Source organism: Mirounga angustirostris, unplaced genomic scaffold (genome assembly GCF_029215605.1).
Source record: "Mirounga angustirostris isolate CCGP_5_RB_7025 unplaced genomic scaffold, mMirAng1.0.hap1 SCAF_14, whole genome shotgun sequence".
In the NCBI taxonomy this organism is placed as follows: domain Eukaryota; kingdom Metazoa; phylum Chordata; class Mammalia; order Carnivora; family Phocidae; genus Mirounga; species Mirounga angustirostris.
Window position 1 is genome coordinate 39,724,283 of NW_026991722.1, and position 14,433 is coordinate 39,738,715.

Sequence of the window (14,433 nt, forward strand, 5' to 3'; positions counted from 1 at the left end):
GACTCAGCTATAAGCATATTAAAAATAAGGACTTTCTCATGAATTTAAACTGTAAATCTGTAAAGCCTGTCCCTATTCCTAATCCACTGACAAAAGGTGAGATTTTAAACAAACATTTCCATACTGAGGAGTTCCCAGGTAATAGCAAATAGTCAATATTTTCCTTATGAAAAGTTTATAGGAAAGACACACAAGACTATTACTGATATTTAACTAATCCACAAACTTCAAAACACAATTTCATCAAGATGATCTCTACTACAATTTTCCTTTAAAGAAGTTCCCAAATCTCAGGATGTAAAGTTTAAAACTTGATATACTGGAAGTATTAACTCTGAAAGAAAGTAGTAAAGTTATTGCTTTAAACTGGAAAAATCTATGGTCAAAAATTTTTTTTTTAAAAGTTCATTAAACAGCTATTCTTACAGTTACACTCATGTAACTGCAGAGAAAATGTTCAAGCACATAGTAAACATCACTCTTTCGAATGACAGAACAAAGGCATATGTTCATCAAGATGTATGGCTTTTTTGGTGATTGTTATTACTACCATAGTCATTTTGTTTGACTGAAAAAGGTTTTTACAAAACTCCACTTGCAAAATTAACATTTTTATTAAATCAAGTTAAAAAAAATGTTCACTGTAGAAAAGTCAACAAGGGTTTCAACAAAACCAAAATATACCCTTTCATACAATATATGTATATATTAGCAGCAAACTACTGAGATTTTCTTTTATGTTCTTTTAGTTAAAGAATGCATAAACAATGCATATTAGTATGGAATGTCAGCTAATACACTCTTCCTCTTTTATGCTGATTTAGGCCTTCTAGTACAAATTATTTTATGATTCTTATTAATAAATACGAAGAACAAACCCAGTTTTGACTAAGAAGTAGTGAAACAGAGTGGTTGGTAGCATCTACCTCATGACTCCATAGTCATGCATTATCTTTGAGAATAACAAATGAGCACCATATAAACAAGGTAATTATGTGTGTGTGTGTGTGTAAATTCAACTTTTAAGGTATGATAGTAGCCAACTAGACCACTTAGCAACTAGACCACTTAGCATTTGGCTGTTACTTTTTTAAAAATTTGGTGATACATAAAATTTTAATCAAATCAGATACGCAATCCCATATTGCTTGTCCATTTTTAAAATCTTAATAGAAATTCTGTACATAACCTGACAAATTGCATGCATACGTGTGTATATATACACATACAAAAGTGTATGCATATATATATATACATCTTTAGCTTTGAATGAATTTCTAAACTGAGATGAAGCCAAACCTCTCATTTAAATATACATGTAGAATATGGTATCACCAACTGGAAGTTTCTAATAAAAGTTTTATCTTAGTTAAAGAGAAATACTGGCTATTGAAAATTTTGAGGCCAAAGAGCTGTAATTCAGCTTAACGTACTTTGGGCTTACAAATTTGTCAGCCAAACAAACAGGATTTGAAATTACCAACCGCCCACCTAAGAAATAATTTTTTCTCTTAGTATTTCCTTCTAAGGCAAAAAGGAAATATCTTTACAATGAACTTTCACTTTTTAAAGAGTTATAATTATTAAAGAAATCTCACTAGTCTTCAAAAATACTAAACATTATATAAATACAATTTTCTTATAGTTGAATTTCTTCAGCTAGAATCTGTATTAAAAAAGTTTCCTTTGGATTGTTTCATTTAGCACTTCAAGTCTCCATTCTTCAACTCTGGTAACTGGCTCAGATTTGGTAGGTTTCTATCAATCACATCTTTCAGAATGTGCTACTATGTGTTACCTGTGTACAAGAAGGTCAATGGGAGGAACTGCAACAAATTCCAAAAGCAACATAAGGAAAAATTCAAGACTGTGTAATATAAAAAAAGATAAGTACAACATGGAATCCCTTTTGTTCATTACATTAATGAATATAATCCTTTCAATATTTTTAAAGACAATGTCCTAACTTTCATTTTTTAACTTATCAAGAAGATGAAGTTTTTAGATGGCCCACCTTTATTTTTTAATTAAAAAACTAAATCAATAGACTGAATTACTTTTATTAATATACACATCAAGTTACTGAAACGGTGACTTCATGTAGTTTTCCCCTTAAAGATGGCACTTGCAGGTACAAAGATGCAGAGATTTCTATAGCCTTCAGATGTTTACTTGAAAAGATTCTTCAACAGCAGTTTGATACTGGGTTTCCTCATCTAGCTGAAGATTCTAAAAACAATGACATTAACATGTCAATAGGAAAGACATATTCCACTACTCAATACTTTGCCCAATTCACTACACACTCTTGAAACGGTTTATGTTACAATATATGCTATCCTTTAAAATATAAGATTTAGGGCGCCTGGGTGGCTCAGTTGGTTAAGCGACTGCCTTCAGCTCAGGTCATGGTCCCGGGGTCCTGGGATCGAGTCCCACATCGGGCTCCCTACTCTGCGGGGAGCCTGCTTCTCCCTCTCCCACTCCCCCTGCTTGTGTTCCCTCTCTCGCTGTGTCTCTCTCTGTCAAATAAATAAATAAAATCTTTAAAAAAAAAATAAAAATAAAAATAAAATAAATAAATAAAATAAAATATAAGATTTAAATACCTGAACCTTAGTAATTAAGTTCAATTGTAATTATTTAAGTATAAGTGATAAACAACAAATGGGATCAGCAGAGAATGAAATTTGAGTTATAGTGCTTTATGATGAGGTCATTAATTAAAAGTACAGTTAAAAGGTTACCCACAATTTTAATTGATAATAAATTCTGTCATCTCTAGAAAAGAAATGTCAAATGTCTAAAAATAAATTCATTTTAAAGAAAATAAGCATTTATTGAATTAAGAGAACTGAACAGCAGCTTCTTAATCCTAACATGAAGCTAAAAACTATAGCTCACTCAATCTTAGTTACACCACTCTCCTTCATTTAATTTTACTTGCTGTAAGTTATGTCCTATGGATTTGCTTTAAAATAGGTTTCCACTTGACAATCTCAAATAATTAAAATTACATACTCTTCTGTGGCAAAATAAAACAACTGGACAATTAGATCAAAAGTGGTTCATAAAATATATTTTTGTTTTTCCAAATCATAGTTCTCCATAATAAACTTTCTTAAAATGAGAATCTGAGAATCTACATTTCATAAAAATGCTAAAATCATAAAGTACACCTAAATTTTACATATGTTTGAGTTGTTATTTTAAAACAGCAATGACTAAAAATGCAAATTCCACAAAATAAAAAAAAAATTATCAATAATGATATAATTTCAACACTGGAGAGCAGAGAAAAGATGTAAATTCTGTTCATGCCATTGTCAGAATTGCACATGCCTGTGCTTACCTAAACTGGAAAATAAGTATCAGCCATTCTTTATCAGGATTAATATTGAATTAGATATGGTTTTAATTCACTGCAGTTGAATAAAATGTAATTTCAAAATAAAAAGTCATCTAATTTCTTTAAAAAATTATCATGACACAGTTGGGAGGTAGAAAGTAACCCCATGTTTTGCTTTAGGGATCTGTTTTTATGTAACTTCCCTCATGTCCCATTAAAGCCATCATGTAACACCAGAATCTACTCAACCTGGCTTTAATAATTATGCTCCCTCATTTTTAAAAAGAATGTGTCTCAGGGTGCCTGGGTGGCTCAATCGGTTGGGCATCTGCCTTCGCCTCCAGTCATGATCCTGCAGTCGTGGGAGCGAGCCCCACATAGGGCTCCCTGTTCAGCGGGAAGCCTGCTTCTCCCTCTCCCTCTGTCCCTTCCCCACCTCGTGATCTCTCTCACTCTCTCAAATAAATAAAACCTTTAAAAAAAATAAAAAGAATAGGTCTCATATATAGATATGAGAAATCTATTAGAATTAGCAATTTATACTACATGAGAAATACATTCTCCTTCATCTGCTGTACCAGTTTTACTTCTCTAAGCAGGTACAATTATCCCTTAAATCTAGGCAGTTTTCATATAAATCATCATTTTGTCAATCTGGGGGTTTGCTCTTATATTAATTATCTCTCTAGAATAGGAGGTGAACAGTAAATTTAACTTTTACCACTTCCACAAACCAAAGTTCACCTATATTATTATAAAAACAACCGAACTTGCTCTATAACCATCCAGTATGATACAATAGCTTGTCTCAAAACTCAAGTCTAGATTGAAAAAGTTAATTTATAAAGATTTTTTTTTAAAGATTTGATTTATTTGATAGAGAGAGACACAGAGAGAGCAGGAACACAAGCGGGGGAGTGGGAGAGGGAGAAGCAGGCTTCCCGCTGAGCAGGGAGCCCGATGTGGGGCTCGATCCCAGGACCCTGGGATCATGACCTGAGCCGAAGGCAGACGCTTAACGACTGAGCCACCCAGGTGCCCCGAAAAAATTAATTTAACTTGAATATTTACAGGGTATTTTCTTAAGCTTAAGGAATTTCACTTACCACAAATTCTCCATAATCAAACTGATGTCTTTGATTTAGATGACTAACGAAATTTCTAGTAATCTGGCTAGGATCTCCCCAAGGAAGAGACACACAAATAGGACATGTCTATGAGAAACAGAATGTTTTAAATATAAAATAATGAAAATAAACATACTAATTATTGAAAGTATTAAAACAACATAAGCTTATGTTACTGAAAATGTCTACATGAAAACCATTTCAAAGGTCCCAATTTCAAGACAAGGTCATTTCCTGACCAAATTACCTCAGATAAATTATACTAATCTAACACAACACAATAAAAAGAGATATACATTCTGTTATTTATATCTCCGACCACACAACTGTTTGAACAAAAACATCACACCCAACCTTTAATAATACCATAGTTGCTATCATTAACAAGTACGTGATCTCATTTGAGCCACAATTAACTATAATTATTATTAGCTTAGTTTTATTTATAAGTAAAATGAAAGTGAAGTAAACTTTAAATCGTATCCTTAAGGTTTTAAGTGAAGGACATGCTAAAAAGTGAATAGATGATACTCTCAAAACAAAGAAGAAGAAACTTTTGGTAACTGGACTCTAGCCAAGGTTCGTGCTGTGTTGAAAATAATGCAGAAACAAAAATTTGCCAATGCAATATAAAACAAATGAAATACCCTAAATGTGAGATTTTTCCTGGAGAGATCTTTGGCAACTGTGTTTGCTTCTCAGTAACTGACCCTCCCCTAATGAGCAGAATAGGTGGTGTGTCTCCCTTAGTGCTATGTAAGAGTTTAAGAGTAGCTTCAGTAGTTACTGAGGCACATTCTTTCACAACTTTTTCTAGCACAACCAACTAAAACTGCTTAGAAATACCTATAATCCTTATTTATAAAATTTTCCTTCTACTCTTATTTCTGAATAAAATATTTATATATCAAAACGTACAGCTGAAAAGGAAGTATCTCTTCCAGCTCAGTTTCTCCTGTACTATCCACAGTTGAAATCACTTACCTGTGTAACTTATGTTCCAAAAGAGGACTTGTAGGACCATTAACACAATGCTGGAATCCCGCACTCTACTCTGTCTCCCTCATTCATCAAAAAGGTCTCACCCCTTTCTTACACAGCCTCAAAATGGCATCAAAAAGATATGCATGTATCAAAAAGAAAGTATGATTCTTTTCATCCCATGCTTTATGCATTCATATACTAGATTCTGCAAGGATACAATTAAAAATACTTACTGACTTTATTCTTATTTATAAGTGCTTTCACCTGCAGCAGATCCATCAGACCAGATCCAGTTGCCTGCATCCTATAGACTAAGAAACTGAGAGGCCCCAACAGAGGTTGGTTCTGCCACTCCTCAAATGAAAATCCCCAGTTCACCTTTCATGATTTCACTCTCCTCCAGGCTATCCTCCTACATTACCCTTACAATAAGCATCTCCCTTTCTGTAAGTGAGTTACTGGAATTTTAAATTCTCATTTTGCTTCATGGTCATCAATTTTTTGTTGACAAAAGTCTACCTTAATGATAATGCCCTGTCCAAATTTAAATCAGCTACTTTCCCTTATACACATGAAGTGAAATAAATGGAACAGCGTATTTAAGTAGAAGACTGTCTTAAACATAGGTACTTACCACAGGAACTATCTGAAATAGGTGATTACTGTTACAGTGATCCAGTAAACGCTGTCTGGTAAAATTTGATTCTTGACACAAGGGACACTTAAAGGTAGGATGCCCAGAAGAACTATAAAATAATTTTAAATGAAATGTACTTAAGGTGAAATCATAACATAAAAATGACACTTTCTTATTCTTTGACCAATTATTGTAAGTTTTTTTTAAAAGTATTATTTATTATTCAGATTCCTTCATGTTGAAAAAACTATTCTCAGTAAATGATCTAAAACAGATGTTCCCAAACAATCTCAGTTTACAGTACCCTTAAAATGTTTCAGTACATTTTTTCATGGTGCCTTTGACCTAAACAAAAACAAACCTAGCTGTTCCATGTATTAAGCAGTTACGTCCAAACAACTTAAATGTAGTCATTCGTGTAAGGCCAATAGATGTCACTGTAACTCCCTTGAAAGTTGTCAATACCCTGTGGTGTCCCACCATAGTTCTATCTAGAACTCAAAACTTTTTTTAAAAGATTCCCATCAAGGTCAGATCTTTAGTCTATCCCAGTCTCTAGGAATCTAACATACAAAATTCATAGGAAAAGTGAAAAACAAAAGCATCAATCATCAGAATGATCAACATTTCAAAACATTTTGAATCGCATTACTGAAGTTTAATACCTCAGAATTTCAGCAAGGGACAGTTAATATTGACATCTCTACCTAAATTATGCATGGAAGAAACATGACCACAGTGAAAAAGGAGATCTAAACTAATTTAATGTGATCTGTAAAAGCATCTGTAGCATTTATTTCTTAATTGCTAATCTAGCATTATGTCTGATGATTTCATTGAATAAAAAAATTTTAATTAAAAAATCCACTACAAAGTGACAGATATTATGTACTAAAGTAGCAAAATTTTCAAAAGCTTACCTTGTATTCTCTTGATAAGTTTCTGTGTTATCAGATGTAGACGTTTCACTCCTATTACTTAAGAAGCATAGAGGGGGAAAAGTTAATACCTCAAGTATTAGAATTGCTAATAAAATGACTAGTCTGAATTGGTTTTAAAAGCCTGAACTTCAGGATGCCTGGGTGGCTCAGTAGGTTAAGCATCCAACTCTTGATTTTGGCTCAGGTCATGATCTCACGGTTGTGAGATCGAGCCCCATGTAGGTTCTGCGCTGGGCATGGACTCTGCTTGAGATTCTCTCTCTCCCCCTCTGCCCCTTCCCCACTCGCACATGCACGCCCTCTCTCTAAAAAAAATAAATAAATAAGCCTGAACTTCAAATAGTTCTGAACTATGAAATAATTATAGCATTATTTTTTAAATAAATTCTGGTAAGAAAACTGCTTATTAAATCTTTATTTATATCCTTTAAAACTAATTTATGCAGTTATAAATATATAGAGAATATAGAATTTTGCAGAATTATCTTAAATCCCTAGCATGATAATATTTCCCCAGGTTCTTCAGACTTTCAAAGAGACTCTTCTACCTAGACTACCTAGTTTTTGAAAGCTGGGGTAGAAGCAAGAGTCTGTGAACTTTCTGACTTGCAACTAGAATGTGGTTTAAAGTTGCGGCCTCCAAAGTAGAGTAGGTTTAAGAAAATATTTAAATGTTCATTATGTTCATATTTTCCAAAAAGGAACAAGGCTTTCCAACATTTAATATACAGAACAATTTGACATCCTCAATGGGACCCTGTGCTGGAGCCATATGTCATATGCAGTATTAGAGAAATCCAGAGGGAAGAATGGGTATATTCCAAATGGGGACTGCCACTTATGCATTAGAGAATTTCATCAAAGTGGTCAATTTTATAGAAAAAAGGCCTTTCGGGCGCCTGGGTGGCTCAGTTGGTTAAGCGACTGCCTTCGGCTCAGGTCATGATCCTGGAGTCCCGGGATCGAGTTCCGCATCGGGCTCCCTGCTCGGCAGGGAGTCTGCTTCTCCCTCTGACCCTCCTCCCTCTCATGCTCTCTGTCTCTCATTCTCTCTGTCTCAAATAAATAAATAAAATCTTAAAAAAAAAAAAAAGAGTGTTTAAAAAAAAAAAAAGAAAAAAGGCCTTTCAATAGCAGACATTAACAGAAATAAGACAGGTAGTGGGCAAAAAACTGTACCATACAGAGGTCTGCTCTTGTATCTCAATACCAGAATTTTTAAAAGAGTTGTTAAACCTAGAAAACTGTTTATTCATTTTTCTTTTATAAAAAAGCAAGCATTGGGGCGCCTGGGTGGCTCAGTCGGTTAAGCGACTGCCTTCAGCTCGGGTCATGATCCTGGAGTCCCGGGATCGAGTCCCGCATCGGGCTCCCTGCTCGGCGGGGAGTCTGCTTCTCCCTCTGACCCTCCTCCCTCTCATGCTCTCTGTCTCTCATTCTCTCTCTCTCAAATAAATAAAATCTTAAAAAAAAAAAAAAAAAAAAAAAAGCAAGCATTACTATACCAGCTGCCTAACAGATGTTCTTTTCCTTTTGAATTCTTTTTTTTAATCTGTTTTTCATAATAAAGCTACATACAACAAGGTTGTATTTGGTGTAGACAGCCTCCCAATGACAGTCCTTTCTATGAAGATAACCATGTTATCTCTCCACACACACCTATCCTATGCTTAGCCAGCAAGCAAGCTTCCCAGTTTTCACACCCAAAGTGGAGACTAATAAACCACTATTTTCTGCACCTTTCCAGCAGATACTAATCTGTCTCTTCAGGTAAAGGTGGCATTTTAACGATGTGAAGACTAAACACCTTTTTAAAATAAACTCAAACTATGGAGACTGCATTTATTAAAGAGATGTTATGAATTTGCACCAAAAACAGTATGTGTCACCTATTTTTTAAAAATCTCATATCTATATTTTTAAACTTGGTAACAGATTTTTCTAATTGGTTTTAAAATCTTCCAAATAGGGGCACCTGGCTCAGTCAGTACAGCATGTGACTCTTAATCTCAGGGTCGTGAGTTCAAGCCCCACACTGGGCGTTGAGCTTACTTAAAAAAATAAAAATAAAAAACAAATAAAATCTTCCAAATAACACTGGGTTTTGAATGTGTCCTTTAAAAACACTGTAACAACTTCTGATTGGTTTATAATAACAACTATAACATCATTAGGGAAGATGAAAATTTCAACAAAAGCCCTTTTGACATTTAGTGAATGGACCTGAAAATTTTAGTAAGCTCAACCTATGACATACTTCTTCCATTTGAATCTATAGCTTTGTATGGTAGGTTATCTTTTTCGACCATGACAGTCAGCAGAATCAAGTATCAAAGTAAAGAGAACTTCGTTCCAAATCTTTGATTATGTCACAGTGTTAAACTAAGATTTAAAAAAATTTTAGGGTGACTCAGTCAGTTAAGCATCCAACTCTTGTTTCTGGCTCAGGTCATGACCTTAGGGTCGTGAGACTGAGCCATGTGACAGGCTCTGAGCTCAGCAGGGAGTCTGCTTGAGATTCTCTCCCTTTCCCGCTCCCTCTACCCCCCAACTCATGTACGTGTGTGCGTGCTCTCTCTAAAATAAGTAAATCTTTAAAAAAAAATTCTAGAAAGTATAGTCAACATTGGTTTTAGAAAAGTATTACTAAAACTTTAATAAAAATATACCATTAAGTAAAGCAAAACTTATTTTTAAAGTAACAATTTCATCTTTATCTCACTTAAATTTTGCATGCTTTAAATGTACATAAAGTATTAGTACTGTAAAATACATGCATAGTTATTATTTTTTTTAAGATTTATTTATTTTAGAGAGAAAGAGGGAGAGGGAGGGGAAGAGGGAAAGCAGCAGACTCCCTGCTGAGCAGGGAGCCCAATGCAGAGCTGGATCTCACAACCCTGAGACCATGACCTGAGCCAAAACCAAGAGTGAGACACTTAACCAGCTGAGCCACCCAGGTACCCCACATGCATAGTTTTTAAATAAACATACATATACTAGGAATGCATGCTTGATTTTTTTCACTGATGGGGTATACAATCACAAAAGTGATTTAAAACATTTTAGTATCAAATTTAATGCCCTTTTCAAATGTTTTCTCCCTTCCCTCTCCCATTACAGTTCTCTATTTTCCATTATAACTGTCATTATCATCAAGCCAGCCCTTCCTAATCATCCTATATCATGTCTGGGCTACTACTACTGGTAGCCTACTCATTTACTCCAGAAATGCATGAATGGGTTCAACAACAGAAAATCTATTACTGGGCACCGTATTTTATCAATTAAAAAAATTTTTTTATATATATATTTTTAAGATTTTTATTTATTTATTTGACAGAGAGAGAGAGAGACAGCGAGAGAGGGAACACAAACAGGGGGAGTGGGAGAGGGAGATGCAGGCTTCCCGCGGAGCAGGGAGCCCAATGCGGGGCTCGATCCCAGGATGCTGGGATCATGACCTGAGCCGAAGGCAGACACTTAACAACTGAGCCACCCAGGCGCCCCTATCAATTAAAATTTTTAAAAGATCATTTCATTTGATGCAGAAAAGCCATCCAATAAAATTCAACCTCCATAATGGAAACAAAAACAAAAAAAGTCCTGATCATTCACAATGCTTTTATTTATTTATTTATTAAGATTTTATTTATTTGACAGAGAGAGACACAGCAAGAGAGGGAACACAAGCAGGGGGAGTGGGAGAAGGAGAAGCAGGCTCCCCGCCAAGCAGGGAGCCCAATGCGGGGCTCAATCCCAGGATCCCGGGATCATGACCTGAGCAGAAGGCAGACGTTTAACGACTGAGCCACCCAAGCGCCCCTACAATGTTTTTAAAAATACAAATGTGCCTATACTTTAAGTATCAGAATATCTGGGAATGGTGTCAAATGTATATAATTTTTAATTCCATAAAAGATTCCGATTTGAACAGAATCATTTAGTGGGGAAATCTTAAATTCAGAGTGATATCATTATGACACAGATAAAAAATATCTATGTTAAAAAACTACAGTAAACATAATACTTAATAGTAAAATTTTAGATGCATTCCTACTTAAAATCAAGAACAAGAAAAAGGTGCCTGCTATTTAATACTGGATAGAGATCCTAGTTAATGCAATAAATTATGACATGAAGCACTAAAGAAGTAAAATTACATTAAAAAAACAAAATAATTTCCCACATAATAAGTCTAAAAGAATCTACAGATAAATTATTTGGAACTATCAGAACTAATAAGTTAACAGTTGCTAAATACAACCTTAATGTAAAAATCTGTACTATTCCTACTCACTAGTAGTAATCACTTAGATTACAAAACAGGAAAAAAGATCCATCTGTATACCAACAAAAGTTTTATTAGGAAAAGATACAATAAAACATATTTACACATGCTCTAAATGGAATTCTTTTAGGACATTTTTAAAAACTGCTCTTTTAAAAAAAGAGATGGGCACCTGGATGGCTCAGTTGGTTAAGGGTCTGCCTTCAGTTCAGGTCATGATCTCAGGGTCCTGGGATGGAGCCCCACGGCAGGCTCCCTGCTTCTCCCTCTCCCTCTGTGCCGCACCACCCCTGACTCATGCCCTCTCTATCAAATGAATAAAAAAATATTTTTTAAAAAAATGGGAGAGGGGTGCCCGGTGGCTCAGTTGTTAAGCGTCTGCCTTTGGCTCAGGCCCTGATGCCAGCGTCCTGGGATCGTGCCCACATCGGGCTCCCTGCTCAGTGGGGAATCTGCTTCTCCCTCTCCAGCTCCGCCATGCTTGTGTTCCCGTTCTCGCTATCTCTGTCAAATAAATAAATAAAAATCTTTGAAAAATCACACAAAAAAATGGGAAGACAGGCTGTATCTCTAGGCGGAAGAAATCAGGATCACATGATGCCCATTCCCTCCAAATCTATGATTTCAATAAATTCAAACTATAATGCTTCTGATCAAAATCCCTACAGAGATTTTCAGGAGACTCAAAAGTTTGATCTTAAAATTTATATGGAATATCAAAGGGACAAGAACAGCAGAGGAATTTTATAAGTAAACCAAGAAAGGAAACTTTCCTTACCTGACATTAAGACTTATTGTTAAAGCCATAGTAATTAAGATAGCCTGATATTAGAGAAATAAACAAATGAACCAAGAGAACCGAAAACAGAGATGTGTAGGACTGAAATGGCACTGTTAATCAGTGAGAAAAAATTGACCCAACGAATGGTACTGGGACAAATGGCTAATCACATAGGGAAAATTTTTCCCACCTCACATTATACATCCAAAATAAATGTGACAAGCAAAGCTTTAAAGGATTAAAGAAGAAAATATAACATTGACGTAGGAAAAGATTTCTCAAGCAGGACACAAAAAGCAAAAATCATAAAGAAAACATATATATACACAAATAAAAATATTATATTTTTGTATGTCAAAAGATACTGTAACAAGACTAGCCAAAAACTGAGCAAAGACATTTGCAATCCGGAAACAAAAGCAAAAATAGACAAGCAGGACTATCTAAATTAAAAATCTTCTGCACAGCAAAGGAAACAACCAAAAAAATGAAAAAACGACCTATGGAATGGGAGAAAATATTTGTAAACCATGTATCTGATATATATATATATAAGGAAATATATAAGGAACACCTACAACTTAATAGCAAAGAAACTACTAACCCAATTACTGAATGGGCTAAAAACTTGAATAATTCTCCAAAGATGATATACAAATGGCCAACAGGTATACGGAAAGATGTTCAAGGTCACTAGTCATCAGGGAAATGCAAATCAAAACCACAATGAGCTATCATCTCATACCTGTTATGACAGCTAATATCAAAAGAACATAAGACAAGTATTAGTGAGGGTGTGGTTAAAATTGGAACCTTTGTACACTGTAGGTGGGAATGCAAATATGGTACAAACTTTGGAAAACAGTAGGGAGGTTCCCCCACAAAAAAAAACAAACAAACAAAACTACCATATGATTCAGCAGTCTTGTGGGTATTTATCCAAAACAACTGAAATCAGGATCGTGAAGAAATATTAGCATTCCCATGTTCACTGTGGTGCTATTCATAAACGCCAAGAGGCAGAAACAATCTTGTGAATGTGTAAAGACACAAAGATATGAATGGATAAAGAAAATGCGGTATACACATACAATTGATTATTCAGCCTTAAAAGGAAATTCTGCAGATGAATGAATCCTGCAAACGACAACATGAATGAAGCTTGAGAATGTTCTAAGTTAAATAAGCCAGTCACAACACAAATACTGCATGATTTCACTTATATGAACTATGCAAAATAGTCACACTCATAGAAGCCAAGAACAGAATGGTGGTTGTCAGAGGCTAGGAGAGACTGAAATGGAGAGTTACCAATCAACACGTATAAAATGTTAGTTATGCAAGATAGGTTCCACAGATCTGTTGTACAACATTGCGACAATAGATGAGAATACTATATTACACACTTAAACATCTGTTAAGAGGATAGCTAGCTGGCTCATGTTAAGTATCCTTTCCAAAATTTAAAAAAAAGGAAAGGGGACCTTAGCTGGCTCAGTTGGAAGAATGTGCAACTCTTGATCTTGGGGTTGTGAGCCCCATGTTGGGAGTAGAGATTACTTAAAGTCTATGTTTATGTGTTTTACAAAACGGCAAAAAAAACCCACATTTAATTCTGAGTGAAAAAAAATATATATATATGTAATGCATGGAATAAAGGATTGGCATCTACAATATATAATGAATGCTTATAAATAAGGAAATGACTTGTACCAGATTCCTTAATAAAGAGTTATTTAGCAGGGCGTCTGGGTGGCTCAGTTGGTTAAGGGTCCGACTCTTGATTTCGGCTCAGGTCATGATTCAGGGTCATGAGATCAAGCCCCGCACTGGGCTCCTCACTGGACGTGGAGCCTGCTTAAGATTCTTTCTCTCTTTCCCTCTCACTCTGCCCTCCCACCTCCAAGCCCCATACACACACACACTCTCTCTCAAAAAAAAAAAAGTTATTTAGCCACTTAAAATGTTCAACATCTTGGAGAGAAATCTGTTAGGAATAACATAAGACTGCTTGTAACTTTCATTCTTTCAGTCTTTGTGAAGAGCTGTAGTTGGACTAAACTGTATGCACCTATGGGTATCTACTACTGATTAATATTTACAAAGAGTCAAAATTAGTAAGAAAAGCCTACAACCAGACCAAACAATTTCCAAGGAAGATAAAATGTGTCTGGTATCTTAACAATTATCTGCATCTTCCCTCCCTCTCCTCCTCTTACTCACTTCTAGAGGCTAAAGGAAACAGCATACACTCTGTTAAAACAATTTTATTGGTATCAACTAGAAATGGCCTTAAACTAGCACTGCTATATAATTATCATGA

General features: G+C 35.1%; 1 protein-coding gene across 3 annotated transcripts in view; it reads right to left on the reverse strand.

Annotated features, from left to right (window-relative positions):
* Window positions 1-221: 221 nt before the first annotated feature.
* RNF138 (ring finger protein 138) overlaps window positions 222-14,433 on the reverse strand; it is a 35,413-nt gene continuing 21,201 nt past the window's right edge. For 2 of the 3 annotated variants that reach the window (XM_045886877.3, XM_045886878.3), the window contains 4 exons: window positions 7,018-7,074; window positions 6,095-6,206; window positions 4,456-4,563; window positions 222-2,229 (listed from right to left, as the gene is read on the reverse strand). In XM_045886877.3, coding sequence (XP_045742833.1) covers window positions 2,161-2,229; window positions 4,456-4,563; window positions 6,095-6,206; window positions 7,018-7,074 — 346 coding nt within the window. In that variant the 3' untranslated portion in view covers window positions 222-2,160. The remainder of the gene's footprint in view (window positions 2,230-4,455; window positions 4,564-6,094; window positions 6,207-7,017; window positions 7,075-14,433) is intronic. The other variant, XM_064577778.1, reaches the window with a different exon arrangement.